Below are 15,835 nucleotides of genomic sequence, written 5' to 3'. Positions count from 1 at the left end.
TAGATGATAAAATGTTACTGAAAGCATTAAAGATTTAAATACATGTAAAGACATACCAAGTTCACAGACAGAAGATTCAGTGTGACATACAGACAAATTCTCTGTTGAGTTATAGACCCAGGAAAATTCCAATCAATTCCCAACAAGATTCTGTTGTTATTTTGTTTTGTTAAGAACTTGGCAAAATATTTCTAAAATGAACACTGGCAAGAATAGCCAAAATATTCCTAAAGGACAATTTTCTGGGATGGGAATTATCAGATTATCAAGATTTATTATACATCAAATTAATTTAGAACAACATGGTACTGGTCCAAAAATAAACAAATAGCCTAACTGAAAATGTGGAAAAAAGCCCGGATACATTATAGAATAGGTTGGCAGATGACCAGGAAAAGGAAAATACTACTTGATAAATGGTGGTGAGACAATTTGCTAGCATTATGAAAAAAACAAAATAAGATCCCTAACCCTAGCTATATAAACAATTAAATCTAAGATAATTCAAGAGCTACATGTGAAAGATAAAAACAATGAACATTTCAAGAAATAATATACAAGGTCTTTCTGATCTCAGCCTAGATAAGATTTTCCTAAAGAAAACTTTTTTAAAAGCAAACATAAAGACTCATACATTTACTATGATTCAACTGCATTAAAATTATCTTCTGCTATGCAAAAACTTTAAAAAGACAAGTCATGAATCAGAAGTTATTTGCAATAACTGTAAGTGATGAATTTTTCTCAAGGATATTTAGAAAGCTTCTACAATTCAGTTAAGAAAAGACCAACGACCGAATAGCAAGTAGGCAACAGATTTAATTAAACGGGCATTTTGCTGAAGAGGAATCAGAAATGGCTAATAAACACAAAAAAATTCAACCAAATTATTAATCAAGGAAATGTAAATTTTTAAAAAATATTAATTCCATGTTATACCTACCATATTAAAAAAATTTAAAGTCTGATAATATCACGTGTTGGCCAGATGCACAGTGAAAAAAACTAACCACAAAGGTATAAGTGTAAACCGATGAACTACTTAAGAAAATAAATTTTGCATTTCTGATAAAGCTGAGAATATACACAATATACACAGCCTAGGCCTGAGCATCACCTTCTGATATATACTCCAGAGCAAGGGTAAATAAACTATGTCTGCATGCCAAATCCAGAAGCCACCTGTTTTGGGGGGAAGTATTTTTGTACAACCTATGAGCTAAGAATGCTTCTCACATTTTTAAATGATTAAAAAAAAAAGAAAGAAAGAAAAACATTCCCTGACACATGGAAAATTATATGAGATTCAAAATTCAGTGTCCATAGTTTTATTGGAAACAAACACATTAATTCCTTTACATACCTGCTGTGAATGTACAGTTGAGTTGTTGCAATAGCAACAGTATAACTATGACTACACTGAGACACAGGTTATGCTTACATCACAGCAAATATACTGCAGTGGTAACAACGAGACCTGTAACATTTTCTGCTACACTCATGGAGTAGAGTGGAAGTAACAAGACCTTTCAATATCAGAAACAAAGAATAATAATTTTAGACCACTTGCCTAAAATAGCAATCAATGTACATTGTAAAATTTGACTTCCAGGGGCCTAAAATAAAGAAACTGCATCCCAAATATTAAAGGCTGGGGAATCTTTGAAGCATGTTCATATTTGAGTGGAGATCAAAGAAGCCCAACTGAGAGAACTAGACTGACTGACATTTACAAGTGTGGTTTGAACAAAAGTTCTTTTCGAAAGGGCTATTTTAAAGGTGCCGGGGTGGCTCAGTCTTAAAATACTGAATTATACACTTAAAAATAACTAAGATGGGGGGCGCCTGGGTGGCTCACTCGGTTGAGTGGCTGACTCTTGATGACTTTCGGTTTCGGCTCAGGTCATGATCTCATCAGGGTCCTGGGACTGAGCCCCACCTCCAGCTCTGCGCTCAGCGGGGAGCCTGCTTGAGTTCTGTCTCTCACTCTCCCTCTGCCCCTCCCGGCCACTCACACACAGGTTCCCTCTCTCTCCCCCCTAAATAAATAAATAAATAAATAAATAAATAAATAAATAAATAAATCTTTAAAGAAAATAAGATGGTAAATTTTATGTGTTTTTTTACCACAACTTTTTAAAAAATAAATAAAAACTGTAATGTATTTAATGAATAAATACACATCAGTGATGAATGAGAGCAACACGCAACAGTACAGTCAAGTCTCAGGAATATATAATAAAAAGAAAGTGGAAACATATACACTATAATTCAAAAACAATACATAGTCCATAAACAAGGAAAACTAAAGAATATCTTGATTAATAATGCAGAGGTGGTAAAAAGTAAAAAGAAAAGCAAGGGAATAAGCAAAATCCAGGATAACAGCTATTTGGAAAAAATAAAATGGGACTGAGGGATTGGCATGAAAGGCATGATAATGCACATTTTTTAAAAGCAGGGTGGTGAAGCCAAGGGTTTTTATTTTTAATATAGATCACATGTTATAAACATTTCTGTATTTAATGTTTTATAAAAATATTTTCTAAATACTCCAAGAAACTAGGATAGCATATATTCAAAGGGTAAGGAAAACTTTTTTAACTAAAACTAAAAACTGTGGGTAAAAAGATCACATTTTTCTTTTATATTAAAAACACCTCTTTAGGGGCACCTGGGTGGCTCAGTCTGCTGAGCGGCTGCCTTTGGCTCAGATCATGATCCCAGGGTTCTGGGATCAAGTCCTGCATCCAACTCCCTGCTGGGGGTGGGAGGAGTCTGCTTTTCCTTCTACTCCCTACCCCCTGCTTGTGTTCTTTCTCTCTTCTGCAGGCTCTTTCTCTTAATTAATTAGTTAATTAAAATCTTTTGGAAACCCACAACATTTGTTTAAGAAAAGATGACACAAACAAAAGGAAACAAAACAAAGGAAATAAAAAACCGCTACTCCATTATTAAAAGAACTTTAGGTCACGTATTCTAAAAGTTAAACTTTCTATCTTTTTAACGTACACCTGAATCTTCTTTCAGATTGATCCTTTCCCATGCCTACCATGACTTACCTTAACAACTCCTATTACAGTATTAAAAAAGCCTGAAGCACCCGGGTGGCTCAGTCAGTTAAGCGTCTGACTTGATTTCAGCTCAGGTCATGATGTATGTCGGGGCTCCATGCTCAGGGTGGAGTCGGCTTGAGAATCCCTCACTCCCTCTCCCTTTGCCCCTCCCCCTGCTTGTGTGTGCACGCGTGTGTGCTCTCTCTAAACACATAAAATCTTTTAAAAAAATAAAACTTAGGGCTGCCTGGGTGGCTCAGTCATTTGGGCGTCTCCCTTTGGCTCAGGTCACGATCCTGGGGCCCTGGGGATCAAGTCCCACATCGGGCTCCTTGCTCAGCAAAGAGTTCACTTCTCCCTCTGCCTGCTGCTCCCCCCGTTTGTTTTCTCTCTCTCTCTCTCTCTGACAAATAAAGAAAATCTTTAAAAAAAAAAAAAAGAATATTTTTAAAAATAAAATTTAAAAAGTCTACAAACTGCTGAAAAAACTTTAAGAAATGGGCAAAGGGTATTTATTTCACAAATATTTATAATTAGACAAAACAGAGGAGACAGGCCAAATGCTGAACTTATTAAAAACTGCTTAAATTCAAATTCAGTAAGACTTAAGAAAATGCAGAATAAAGTTAACACATTCCATAGCCATCAGATTGCCAAACCTGAAAAAGAGCTACAATATACATTAATGGGATGAGGGGGTGTTCTTATACATTTCTGATGGAAATGTAAGGCATTCAAGTTTTAAAAAGCAGGCTAGCAACATCTATTAAAATTACACATACCCTTTACTGAACAATACCCACTCCTTGTAATCTATGTATACAAGTAAAACTACTAGTATATAAGGACATTCTTTTTTTTTTTAATCCATATAAGGATATTCTTAAGGGATTTTTAATGCATCATTGTTTCTCATGATTAAAAAAACTAAAATAATATCAATGCCTAGCAGGGCAAAAGATAACTTGTACATCAAAACTATGGGATATTACACTGTAAGAGTTGGAGCTATCCCAGTTGCGGTAGAAGGATATCATGAAGTACTCCTGAATGAGAGAAGCTAGGTAGAAAAATCTATGTATATGATGATCCCACCTGTTGAACAAAAAATAAAAAATCTTCAAAACCCTTACATATATATATATATATATATATATCTGTATACATTTATGCATATAATGATTTTAGAAGCACTGGAGAAAAACATGGAAGACTACCTACAAAGGTGTAGGTGGAGCTGGGGGATAGGGACGATGATATGGAAAGGAAAGACTAGAGCACCTGGGTGGCTCAGTCGATTAAGCATCCTGCGTTCGGCTCAGGTCAAGATCCCAGGGTCCTGGGATGGAGCACCCCATCAGGCTCCCTGCTCAGTGGGGAATCTGCTTCCTCCTCTCCCTCTGCCCCTCCCTTCCACTTGTGCTCTCTTTCGTGCTCTCTCTCTCAAATAAATATTTTTTAAAAGAAGCATTTAAAAAAAAAATGAACGATTAAGTCAAAAGAAAAGACAAAACGTTATTTGTAAAAAATAATATATGATCAGATTCATCAATCTGTTTCTGTGTTACAGGAAGTAGTTAATGTTATGAAGATCCAAACACACACCTAAAGGATGAATTTTTTTAAAGCCATCTTCTGATATATATAATAAAATAGCCTATGACAGAATTACATGCTGCGAAGGCAGACTGTATTTTCCAAATATGGCTGCAACAGCATCTCCCACCTACACCGTTTTCTACAATGTGACTTCGACCCTTCTATCAAGACGTGAGGTCTGAATATCCTTTTCTCCTAAATCTGAGCAGGCTTGTGACTGACTCCCTCATAGCCAAAAGAATGTGGTAAAAGTGATACTGTGTTACTTTTGAAGGTAGGTCAGAGAAGATGCAGCTTCTGCCTTATTCACTGAATTACTCTTGTTTGGAGCCTGAGCCACCACCACTAAAAAGTCTGACTACCCTGAGGCTGCCATGCTATGAGTAGGCAAGGCAACAGGGAGAGCATGTACAGGCGCTCAAGCTCACAGTCCCAGTTTTTGTGCCCTCAAAGCCCAGACTAGACATGAATGAATGAACTTTCAGATTATTCCAAGACCACTAAAGATCACAAAAGCTAGTTACCTCTCACTATGCAGTCTAAAAAAATTGTTCTCTCTCAAAAATATTAACTAATTCCAAACAGAAAGAAGGTACTCATAGTTCCTACTAATGGAAGTTACCTTAAAAAAGAAAAAAAAGGGGCGCCTAGGTGGCGCAGCGGTTGAGCGTCTGCCTACGGCTCAGGGCGTGATCCCGGCGTTGTGGAATCGAGCCCCAGATCAGGCTCCTCTGCTACGAGCCTGCTTCTTCCTCTCCCACTCCCCCTGCTTGTGTTCCCTCTCTCGCTGGCTGTCTCTATCTCTGTCAAGTAAATAAATAAAATATTTTAAAAAAAAAAGAAAGAAATGAGTATTCTCCTCAGTAACTCTAGAGATAACAAAAGTTATCCTTCATAAGAATATAAACATCCTTCGATGATTCATCAGTTCTATTCTTAGAATTTATTCTACAGAAAAGGATATACTCCCTTTGTCTATTTCAACAAGTAGACAAAAATGTGTATAGCAATACATACTCAATGTTGTTTCTAATAATGAACTGAAAATAATATACACATATATCAAAGAGTAGGTTGGTTAATTTATAATACAGCCATACAATAAATTACCAAGTAGCCATCAAAAAGGATGGAATAGGTCAAAATCCATTGACATAGAAAGATGCTTAGGTAGTTAAATGAAAAAAGCCAAGAAGAGTACCCAATGATCCCTACAGACATACAAAAATTCCCATCCATCGTACACAGATCTATATATATTCACAGAAAAAAAGTCTGGAAAGATATATATTAAGCTTTTAAAACAGATTATTTTTACAGAATAATAAAGACAAAGGCTTTCATTTTCTGCTTTTTTCATTTTTGTTTTGTAAAATTGAATGTATTACTTTTATAATCCTAAGAAACAAAGTTGGTTTTTTTTAAGAGAATCATGTAACACAGAAAGAACATAAACAGGAAATTAAGAGACCCTGTAAACAAAGTAGAAACCTTTACTGAATAGTAAGTATAAGCTTCTGTATGATTCATACATACACAAATGTGGCTATATTTCAACATTAATAACTGTGAAAATATTTACTTAAAAAAAGTAAAACTCTTACAATTAAGATTAACTTGCAGAAGATACTAACAGGGTGATGAGATCTAAACTAAATCAAACTGTACCATCACATTAATAGGCCCTAACTAAACACTGTTACAGATAAATGCTATAACTAGACTCAATTATTATCTATCTAAAGACATAACTGGGTTTTTTCTAAAGTGGTACTTACAGTTCTCTACAATTTCATCAAAAACTGCACCAGTTTTCTGCTCAAACTGAAAAAGCAAAAAAGGAAAGAGAAAAATAACATTATTGTCACATTCTATCATACTTCCTGGTATCCCTCCTTACTCTCCCAAAAGCTATAATTTTCAACCCAAAGTATACAAATTCACGACATAAACAAAACACTGCCAAATAGAGTAAAATATAATTTAGAACTAATGAGAGAAATCCTCACCTGAAAACCCCCAAACCAAAAACAGATACACACCCTTATATAAAAAACTTATTTTTAAATCACTTTTAAGTCACAAGATACATACGGTCATGTACACTTATAATAATAATAAAGACAGCCACACTTTTGGAGAACTTACTAACACGTACTGATAACTATATAAAAGTTCTAATCGAAATTAAACAGAACAATCAGCATCAAACAGGTTTTGCTTTTAGCCAGAAATCTGCTGCTCTTCAAATGACATCAGCCATGTTACAGGGACAGTTCCTATTTCAGTATGTTAGGGCCTAAGACAGAAGCAGAGCCAAGTCTGAGGTAATTTTGAATCTTTAAAACAGAGACGGAAGGGGCGGGGCTCACTCAGAGGTGGAGTGTGCAACTCCAGATCTCTGGGTTGTGAGTTTGAGACCCATGTTGGGTGTATAGAAATTATATACATATAAAAAACAAACTAACAGAGACTGGGGTGAGGGGGGAACAACAGCAAAGGCAACTCTGCCCAGAAGCTAAAGACACTCGCACGATCTACTTTAGTCTGTAAAGGTCTCCTCATTTTGACAAGCGTGAGCATTCCAGCCTCTAGTTGTTCTTCCTACTACTCATCAATGAGGCAAGAACCCAAAGAAGGCTCTTTCTTGATAAACATTGTTCGCTAAAACCCAGAGTGCGTCTCCCCATTCAAGGGAGAAACTTTTCAGAAAAAAAAACTACCTAGATACCTATGTAACTTGAGGAAACACAACAACTGGCTATAGTAATCAATAGTATCTGATATGTATAAATGTGAAGAGACAACCAATGATCCCAGGTTTCTGAAATTATGTGAAGGAGAAGGCTCAAGGTGAATAAACAGAAAAACCAGTCTAGAAGGAAACAGTTAATTTACAGAAAGGAAACTTCTAAGATGCAAAAAAACTAAAAACAACCATGAAAAGGAGACGAGGGAATACTTGGAAACAGGAAAATGCCTGAAAAAATTAAAATTTTATTGGAAAGCCTAGTGATAAAGTTCTGTTTCAAAAACAAAAACAAAGTCAAAGAGCTAGAAAAGACAGCCTATATAATGGCATGGAAAGACTGAAGCAATAGGTCTAAGAGTAATCTCGAAGGCATCCCCAAAAGGAGAGATAATGGAAAGGTGAAATAATAGAAAATTTTCCTGAACAAAAAAATACAAATATTTGAGACTGAATGGGCCTACCAAATACCAAAGAGGAAATGGAAAAAAGATAGATCCTAGTGAAATTTCAGAATTCCAAAAGAAAACAGCACAGGAGTAAAAAGAATTATAGTGTAGGTGATTCATAAAATACATTTAACATAACTGAACTCAACTACATAAACATGAAAAAGAAAGAAACAGTAAAGGCCATTCCACCTACCCAACGAGTTATGCCCCAGAATAAAAGAGAAATGGGACATGTGACGCGGCAAGCCAAAAAATGAAAGTATTTGTCTGCATCAGGGAGATCCAAGTGTTTAAAGGTAAGATACGTTTTGTACAATACTGCCCCTGTACACTGTGCACGCACAACCAAAGAAACTACAATCTTGCTCAATGATATAAGATAAAACATAGTAGTGACATTACCCATGGTGACATGTCTATACTTTATGGGTAACTTACAGGGATTTTCTAAGGTAATTTGGATTATGAACCATTTCATCTTGTGAGCTGATTATGAAACCTAAGGGATAATATAATATTGTGATTTAGTCTCCTGTGTTCTGTAAGAAACAAGAATCAGGCTGATAACACACTTCTCTGCAAGCTGGAACACAAAAGATCAATGATCTTCATGTTCAAAAAGGAAAAAAAAAACTTAGACCACGCAAATGTTACTATGAAAAATATTTAACAAAATGGAAATGAAATACATTAAAATTAAAACTATACTGGACACAAGAAACAGTAGCAACTGATTACGACTCAGAAGAAATGAAAAAACCTAGATGGGAAGAACATGAGAAGACACCAAAAGACACTTGTTTGGCAAAAATTCTACAATTCAATGTTCTTCTCTACAGCTCAAAACAAAACCTTTGTTTTCTTACCTTTCCTTCCCTCCCTCCCAAACAGAAAACAAAAACAACGACTAAAAATATTGCCACCGATGCCAAACAAGTAACAAGTCTGTTTACAATATTATCATCCACCAAGTCCCCCCCCCTTTTTTTTGAGACTGGTAAACATTTCAAAACCATAGGGACAAAATGGATTATGTGCCTGCCTAAAGCCGAAGGGAAAGACAGGAGGACTGATAATAAATAGGAATGCTTTTCTTTTTTTTTTTTAATTATAGTTGACACACAATGTTATATTAAATAGTTTCAGGTGCACAATATAGTGATATATGTTATACATTATGCTATGCTCACCAGAAGTGTTGCTACCACATGTCACTAGTATGACACTATTAAAATACCATTGACTATATTCCCTATGCTGTACCTTTCATCCCCATGACTTATTCATTTCATTACTGGAAGCCTGTACCTCCCACTCCCCTTGACTGCTTTTTGCCCAACATCACTCCCTCTGACAACCATCAGTTCTCTGTACTTATGGGTCTGGTTCTCCTTTTTGCTTCTTCATTTGTTTTATGAGATTCCACATACAAGTGAAATCATTCTGTTTTTGTTTTTCTCTGACTTATTTCACTTAGCATAATACTCTCTAGGGCCATCCATGTTGTCACAAACGGCAAGATCTCATTCTTTTCTATGGCTGAGTAATATTCCACTGGGTATATATACCACATTTTCTTTATCCACTCATCTAGCGATGGACATTAAGGTTGCTCCATATCTTGGCTACTATAAATAACGGCACAATAAACAAGGGTGCATATTATCTCCTCAAATTAGTGTTTTCATTTTCTCTGGGTAAAGAGCCGGTAGCGGAATTACTGGATCACGTGGTATTTCTATTTTTAATTTTTTGAGGAACCTCTATGCAGATGCTTTCCCGTGGCTATACCAATTTACATTCCCAACAGTGCACAAGGGGTCCTTTTTCTCCATATCCACACCAAAGCTCACTTCTTGTGTTCTTCAACCATTCTGACAGATGTGAGGTGGTATCTCCTTGTGATCTTGACTTCTATCTCCCTGATGACTACTGATGTTGCACATCTTTTCATGGGTCTGATTAGCCATTTGGATGTCTTCTTTGGAAAAATGTATGTTCAGGTCCTCTGTTTTTAATTGAATTATCTGGTTCTTTTTCATGCTGTTGTGTAAGTTCATTACATATTTGAGATATTAACCCTTTTATCAGGTTTATCATTTACAAATATCTTCTCCCATTCACTAGGTTGCCTTTTCATTTTGTTGGTTTCCTTCACTGTGCAAAAGCTTTTTATTTTGGTGTATTTTATTTTTGCTTTTATTTCCCTTGCCTGAAGAGACATGTCTAGAAAAATGCTGCTAAGGTCAAAGTCAAAGAGATTACTGTTTATATTATCTTCTAGGAGTTTTATGGTTTCAAGTCTCACATTTAATGCATTTTGAAATTATTTTTTGTGTATGATATAAGAAAGTGGTCAGTTGCATTTTTTGTATGTAGCTGTCCAGTTTTCCTACCACTTACTGAAGAGACTGTTTTATCCCTTCTTGCCTCCTTTGTCGTAGATTAATTGACCACATAAGCATGGGCTTATTTCTGGGCTCTCTGTTCTGCCCCACTGATCTATGTGTCTATTTCTGTGCCAGTACCATACTTTTTTATTAAAGCTTTGTAGTAGATCTGGGTACAGGACTTCTCTCTCAGGTGATGCAAATGTTCTAAAACTGACTGTGGTTGCACAACTATGAAAATATTAAAAACTATTGAATTGTGTGGCTGCTCAGCAATGTGCAAGCAGGTAACACTAACAATGCTCTCAATTAAATGACAGGGTAAGACTCCAGAACACCTGTTTGGCCTATAATCTTACCAACTGGGTGACAAAAATTTATAAGTACCACTTAGTTTGGTAATAATATAATGGTTTTACTAAATGTGTTTGAGTGCTTCTTGTCCAACCTGTACATTTACAAATGAGAGATTAGTATAAGCAGTTACAAATTCAACGATGAAATTAATATCCTATTAGGCATCCTTCAAGTTTCATAAAGATTTAACTGAATTTAAAAGCCAACCCAATTTAATTTTTAAGAGTCTATAATAACTATTGTGCATATGCAGGGATTTTCTCAATACTATGAAACCAAAAGTAAAAATTTTTTAAATAAACAAAGCAGATACTGATTTAAGACAAGAAATACCAGTTCATTTTTAATTGTCAAAATAGTCTCATGAGTTCCACCCATTAACTTCAAAACATGTAACTAGTACATACATAAACTTATAAAATAAATGTTATAACTTTAAGAAGAAGTATGACAGCACATTAGTTAAGAGCCTAGGCTCCAATCTCAGATCACCGGAGTCTGAATCCAAATCTGGCCACTTACCAGCTATGCAACTTTTAGCCTTAAATTTCCTCATCCATACATATCAAAATAATGATACCTACTTCCCAGGATTGTCAGGATGATTAAATGAAAGTACTAAGCATGGTGCTTAGCAAACTGTAAATACACAATAAATGCAACCTATTATCACACTACTAAAAGATATCTTCCCTTGCTTTAAAAATCAGGGTTCACTACAACATTTCATTTGTAAAAATGTATCCACTGTTTAAAATAAAAGGAAAGTTCTAGGCAAATGACTCAGCCCCCTGTATTCCAAAAATTAAGCACTGGAGATAAAGTACATTTTTAGTTATAAAACAAAATAGTCAAGTTCCCTAACCCCAGAAGGAGGAAAAAAAAATCCAAATATAGTGTTAATTGGTAAGCATTACCACCCACACCCACCTGAAAAAAAATTACAATTAGAAATGTATTGGATCCTGGATCAATAAATTTTTTTAACGATTCTATTTATTGGGGAGCCTGGATGGCTCAGCTGGTTAACCATCTGCCTTCTGCTCAGGTCATGATCCCAGGGTCCTGGGATGGAGCCTCGCATGGCATCTCATCATATCTAGCTCCTTGCTCAGCAGGGAGCCTGCTTCTCCCTCTCCCTCTGCCTGCTGCTCCCCCTGCTTGTGTGTTCTTGCTCTCGGTCAAATAAATAAGGAGAGACTGAAAACTGTCAAATGTGCTTCATTTTCTTCTTTTCTAAAACAATCTTTTCACACCTGGTCCCTTTTTCATTTTAGTAGCAGCCCCAACACTCTAGAAGTCAAACAAGAACTCTCGAAATTAGGGGGTTTTCCCCATTCCCTTCAACTGATCAATAGTAAGAACCTTTATTTCTATTTCTAAAACATGTTAGTGTTTCAGATAAATCTCTACGAGGATGAGCCAACCTATACAAGAAGTCAGGAACTGTTCCTTAATTTAAGATCTGAAGGATGACTAAGAATTAAAACAGGTGAAAAGGTGGAAGAGAAGATTAAAGAAAAGAACAGCAAACATAAAGGCTCTTAGCAGGAGCAAGAATGGAAAATTCAAGAAATAGAAAGGCTAGTGCATTAGAATTCTGTGAGTAAAGCAGGCCAGACTGTAAGATAAAGCTAACGCCAACTCAGGGGTCAAACACCACAGGACATTCTTCATAGACGGGGTAACCATGTATTATTACACTTAGCCAAAGGCACCTCTGTTAATGCCTATCATATCCATTTAATTATTAATGTGTTCCCCTTCACTCTCAAAACTGTCTCAGTTCTCAGTCTGTTCACCCTAAGTATTAGTAATGTTTATTCTTTTTTAAAGATTTTATTTATTTATTCGACAGAGATAGAGACAGCCAGCGAGAGAGGGAACACAAGCACGGGGAGTGGGAGAGGAAGAAGCAGGCTCACAGCGGAGGAGCCTGATGTGGGGCTCGATCCCATAACGCCAGGATCACGCCCTGAGTCGAAGGCAGACGCTCAACCGCTGTGCCACCCAGGTGCCCCATTAGTAATGTTTAGATAATGGTCTTTACCCTAGGAAAAAACACTGGAAACGATGTCAGGAAACAAATCCTCTGGCTACGGAATAAAAGTAACTTCTCACTCCTACCCAAAGTTCTAATCATAAAATTCTCTTATTATTTTCTACCTACTGGTAATAACGTCTACCTAATAAAATCCCACTGCTTCTTCAAAGTGTAGCTCTTCAAGGAGGCTTTGCCTGATACCCATTTAGAACTCATGACCCCTTCTCTGTACCGCTTAGATTTAATTTCATTTACAGTCACTTGAGGCACATTCAACTTATGTATATGTCAGTATCACTTTCTAGATAAATCTTTTTTCATCCTGGGATACCAACAGGCCCCAATATATTGTACTGCATTACTGTAATGCATTAGCTCTATCTTTTATATTAACCAAATGCCATAATTTTGCATTTCTCAATATGTTATGTAAAACCTGCAAGATACATTAAAATATGAAGACTTCTGTGATCAAATAAATGTGGGAAATACAAATCTCTTTTTTCAGTGATTAACATTAGCATCAAAGGTTTGTATGTCTCTACAAACTTTAACACAAGGTCATTTTTTAATTTAGAAATATACTCCAAAATAACATTTTTAAGGTTTTCTTTAATCTTGCCATTTGGGGTGCCTGGGTGGCTCAGTCAGTTAAGCATCTGACTCTTTTTTTTTTTTTTTTTTTTTTTTTATTTTTTTTNATTTGACAGAGAGAGAGAGAGAGAGACAGCCAGTGAGAGAGGGAACACAAGCAGGGGGAGTGGAAGAGGAAGAAGCAGGCTCCCAGCGGAGAAGCCTGATGCAGGGCTCGATACCAGGACTCTTGGATCATGCCCTGAGCCAAAGGCAGATGCTCAACGACTGAGCCACCCAGGTGCCCCAGCATCTGACTCTTGATTTCAGCTCAGGTCATGATCTTGGAGTCATGAGATGGAGTCTACGACAGGCTTTGCACTGGGGAAGGAGGCTGCTTAGGATTCTCTCTCTCTCTCTCCCTCTGCCCCTTCCATGCTCTCTCAAGTAAATAAATAAATCTTTAAAAAAAATAATAATAATCTTGCCATTTGACCATCTGTGGTTTTCATACCTATTGTATAAACACGGACTTTTCCACTTGATAATTTAACAAATACATAAAACAGAATGTAACTATTTAACATGCTGAAGAATATTTCTCTCAAATCATCAGCTAAATTTAATAAAGAAAGATTAAAGACAGTAAATACTTGGTTCCTAACACTCCCCTTCTTCTAAACATCTCCTGCCACTAGTGAGTCACAGCAATCTTTCCATTAAATATCAATCGTTCTCAACTCAAAATTCAGATGTCCATTAATAGTCAATTGAAGTTGGGAGGCAAGATCGAGTATTTACCATTTAATTACCATTAAAGTGTTAATATTACCACTATAACACCTTGTTCTGAAAGTACTAGTCAGTGCAGCATGAAAAAAGAAATGTGAAGTATAAAACAGTAAAAAGAGAAGAAAGTTATTTACAGCTAATATGTTTGTCTACTTGAAAAGTACAAGGTAGGAGACTGAAAAAGTTTTAGGAATTAGAATACAATTCAATAGAGTAACTTTTTAAAAGATTTATTTATTTATTTGAGAGAGAGAGAGAGAGACAAAGTATGAGCGCACACAAGTGGGGGGAGGGCAGAGGGAGACACAGAATTCACAAGCAGACTTCCAGGGCCCCATCTGGGGCTTGATGCCAGTATCCTGAGATCATGACCTGAGCCAAAATCAAGAGTTGGCCACCAAACTGACTGGGCCACCCAGGTGCCTCTCAACAGAGTAACTCTTTACAAATTGAACAAATCAAAGAAATCAATAGCATTCCTGTGTAACAGCAATAACTAATTAAAATATAATGGGAGGAAAAAAGATCCAATTTACAGTAACAACTACATACAAAATATTCTGAATATAAAATTTAAAAATATATAAAATTATCTAAAAACTTCCAAATTTTTCAGACAATAAACAGGCGATATACCATCTTTACAAAAGAAAAAAACCAATACTATGAAGAATATAATTTCCTCACATAAGAGGGAAGGTAGGTTGAGACAGAGGTAACTAGATAAAACAATTATCAAGGACAACTGGGAAAAAAAGGTAAAAAGAATATCAGAGGAAGTACTGAATTATAATATTAACACGGAGAAAAATATGCCCTACCATATAACAAAGGTACAATAATTCAAGAATGTGGGATGGGCATGACAATTACTAAACAGATTAATGGAACAGAATAGAAAACACAAACTCCAAAGTATACTTAAGAATCAGAATATGACCAGTAGTCATTTAAGATGAGAAAATCTGGATCACCACCTCACACTTTACACCAAAAAAATTCCAAATAGATTAAAAACAAATTGAAAAAACAGAAATATTAGAAGATAGGAAAGTCTTATAACTAGAAACAGAAATAAGTTCTCATGAGAAAGTTTAATGAACTTAATCACATTTAAAATAAAAACTGGAAAACCTTAAAGACAATCTGGGGTAAAAGTATGAATTAATAACATCACAATGTCAATATTCTACTTATAAAGCAGCCTTAGAATCCACTAAAGAATAGCAACCCAGCTCTTTCAACCATCTTTCCATGGCGCCATAATGTTGTGCATGAATGTCCTGACAGATGCTCTCAAGCGAATTAACAATGCTGAAAAGAGGGGCGCCTGGGTAGCTCAGTAGATTAAATGTTAAGTGTCCAACCCTTGATTTCGGCTCAGGTCATGATCTCAGGGTCGTGAGACAGAGCCCCCTGTGGGCAAGGGGCCTCCTTAAGATTCTCTTCCTCCACCCACCCTATACCCCAGCCCCCCACTTGGGCACATATGCACGCTCTTTCTCTTAAAAAAACCAAAACAAAACAACAACCACCAAAACCAATCCTGAAAAAAGAGGCAAACACCAGGTTCTTATCAGGTCATACTCCAAAGTCAATCTCCGGTTTCTAACTGTGATGATGAAGAATAGTTAACACTGGCAAATTTGAAATCATTGATGATCACAGAGCTGCAAAAATTGTTGTGAACCTCATGGGCAGGTTAAAACACTATGGAGTGATCAACTCCAGATTTGATGGACAACTCAAAGACCTACAAAATTTGCAGAATAATCTACTCCCATCCCACCAGTTTGGTTTCACTGTACTGACAACCTCAGCTG

The 15,835-nt window shown here is 36.2% G+C and overlaps 1 protein-coding gene and 1 non-coding gene across 5 annotated transcripts in view; one reads left to right on the top strand and one right to left on the bottom strand.

Annotated features, from left to right (window-relative positions):
• Positions 1-15,835, bottom strand: part of ZMYM4 (zinc finger MYM-type containing 4) — a 135,308-nt gene that overhangs the window by 70,522 nt on the left and 48,951 nt on the right. For 3 of the 4 annotated variants that reach the window (XM_034649021.1, XM_034649016.1, XM_034649024.1), the window contains exon 2: positions 6,434-6,479. Coding sequence is in view for 1 of the 4 variants with exons in the window: in XM_034649012.1 (XP_034504903.1) it covers positions 4,051-4,093 (43 nt within the window). In the remaining 3 variants the exon portion in view is untranslated. Of the gene's footprint in view, positions 1-4,050; positions 4,152-6,433; positions 6,480-15,835 lie in introns of all 4 variants that reach the window. The other variant, XM_034649012.1, reaches the window with a different exon arrangement.
• Positions 1,368-1,488, top strand: LOC117801309. The gene has a single exon (XR_004623826.1). It is a non-coding gene; the product is annotated as a small nucleolar RNA SNORA1 (small nucleolar RNA).

The sequence above is a fragment of the Ailuropoda melanoleuca genome, chromosome 2, assembly GCF_002007445.2.
Source record: "Ailuropoda melanoleuca isolate Jingjing chromosome 2, ASM200744v2, whole genome shotgun sequence".
NCBI lineage: Eukaryota > Metazoa > Chordata > Mammalia > Carnivora > Ursidae > Ailuropoda > Ailuropoda melanoleuca.
Note: the sequence above shows the minus strand (reverse complement) of the source record. Positions and strands in the feature narration are given on the sequence as shown.